The 1,688-nt window shown below is 66.4% G+C and overlaps 1 protein-coding gene across 1 annotated transcript in view; it reads right to left on the reverse strand.

Moving 5' to 3' along the window:
* Nucleotides 1-1,234, reverse strand: part of FAM129C (family with sequence similarity 129 member C) — a gene marked incomplete at both ends in the record, with an annotated part of 4,163 nt that extends 2,929 nt beyond the window's left edge. Inside the window, 3 exons of the mRNA XM_008048398.1 lie at nucleotides 148-252; nucleotides 334-450; nucleotides 1,076-1,234. Of these exons, the coding sequence (XP_008046589.1) occupies nucleotides 148-252; nucleotides 334-450; nucleotides 1,076-1,234 (381 nt within the window). The remainder of the gene's footprint in view (nucleotides 1-147; nucleotides 253-333; nucleotides 451-1,075) is intronic.
* Nucleotides 1,235-1,688: the final 454 nt, after the last annotated feature.

Here is a 1,688-nt window from a genome sequence, read left to right on the forward strand (position 1 = left end):
TGTCACGCGGCCCATGTCGCCCGCCCCAGCACTGCCGCTGGGGAAGCCGCCGGCCCTGGGGGAGCCCACGGGAGCCCCTGACCGAGCCCCTCGTCCCCCGAGATGCCTGGCAACCGGGGACCCGCCCGTGCCCGCCTGGCTGCTCACCTGGGCACTGGGCTGCAGCTGGCTCAGTACGAAAGGCAGGAAGATGCCCATCAGCCCGTCCCGGGCGAACCCCCTCTGGGCCGCCCGGCCATCCGACTCGAACTTCTGCACAACACGCAGGCGTCCAGCAACCCTCTGCACACTGGCCCTGCCGCCCGTCCCCACTGCCCGTCCCCGCCGCCTCACCTTCAGCACACGCGCCCCAACCCTCTCCAGCTGCAGCGCAGCCTGGTCGCAGCCCAGAGCCGAGGTCAGACATTGATCGGCCAGCTGCAGGAAGGTGGCCACGGCGTCGGCCAGGAGCTGTAAGGGAGGTGTGTGGTGACCCCAAAATCCGGCCTGTCCCAACCCGCCACCTCGCCCAGTTGCCTCCTTGTGGTCCGGGAATGGGGCCTGTGTGTAAACTGGCGGAGGATGCTGAGGGGCCTCCTCCACCGTGCACTCTTGTGCAGTGCACAGACTGAGCAACTGGCCAGGCAGCACTGGATCATCTCACTCGCATGTCCATCAGCAGGTCCCCTCTCAGCCTTCAAAATGCATCCCACTTCTTCTCCCCATCCTGGCTTGCCTTCCTCCACCCTGCCCCTGACAGCAGTGGAGGCTGCCTAAGCCTTGACATCCGTCATGCTCCTCCTCTGCTCACACACCTGCTGTGGCTCCCCTCAGCCCTGGGGACAGAGCCCACCCTGACTGCCGCTTCCTCAAGGCCCTGCCCCCATCTGTCCACTCACCTAGCAGAGCACCCTGTGCTGGCCTGCCACAGCCCTGTACCCGTGCGTGGCCACTGCTCGGTCACAGGCTTACATCCGCCTGAGACCGGAGCCCCACAAGAGAGGCGGGCGTGGTCGGTCTTCACGGTCTCCCCAGGACACAGCCGGCCCGGCTCGGTGGAGGCCTCTGTCCCCATTCAGCCCGCCCCCAGCCTCACCTGCTGCACCAGGTCCTGGGCCCCAAACACCAGGCTCTGTGTCCCCAGGAAGCCGAAGGGCGCCGCCAACTGCGCCAGGCGTCCCTGGCTGCGCACGGTCTCCCGGTAGCAGGGCTGCATCAGCTCCGGGTCCCAGGGCGCCTCCCCAAAGGCATAGACCTGTGCTCCAGCGGTGGTTGCGGAAGAAAAACACTGTCAGTCCAGCAGGCGAAGGACCCCACGGCCAAGTCGCCCAAGGGGACAGGCCGATGGGAAACTCCCCCACTGCGACCGTCGCCAAAGCCATTCTCCATAAAGCTGCAGAGCAGGAGCGACACTAGGTGCTAAAGCCCCAGAAAACCGGAACCCGCGGTGCTGGACGGCCGAGGGGAAACGGCCCCGCCTGGAAGAACTGTCCACGGTGGCACGGAGACAAGGCGGCCGCACGGGACACAGCGGGTGTCCTTTACTACCAGAGCACTGGAGCGGCCTGCGTGGAGCAGGACTGTCCGGCTTGAGGAAGCCGACCCCAGACTGGCTGGGCTAAAATGCCACTCCTTCATTCCACTCCTACCCCCGCCATTCTTTCCTTCGCGTTGTCTTAGAGACGGGGCCTCGCCCTGTCGCTGAGGAC

This window comes from Carlito syrichta, unplaced genomic scaffold (genome assembly GCF_000164805.1).
Source record: "Carlito syrichta isolate Samal-C Ts95f unplaced genomic scaffold, Tarsius_syrichta-2.0.1 Scaffold123405, whole genome shotgun sequence".
Lineage (NCBI taxonomy): Eukaryota > Metazoa > Chordata > Mammalia > Primates > Tarsiidae > Carlito > Carlito syrichta.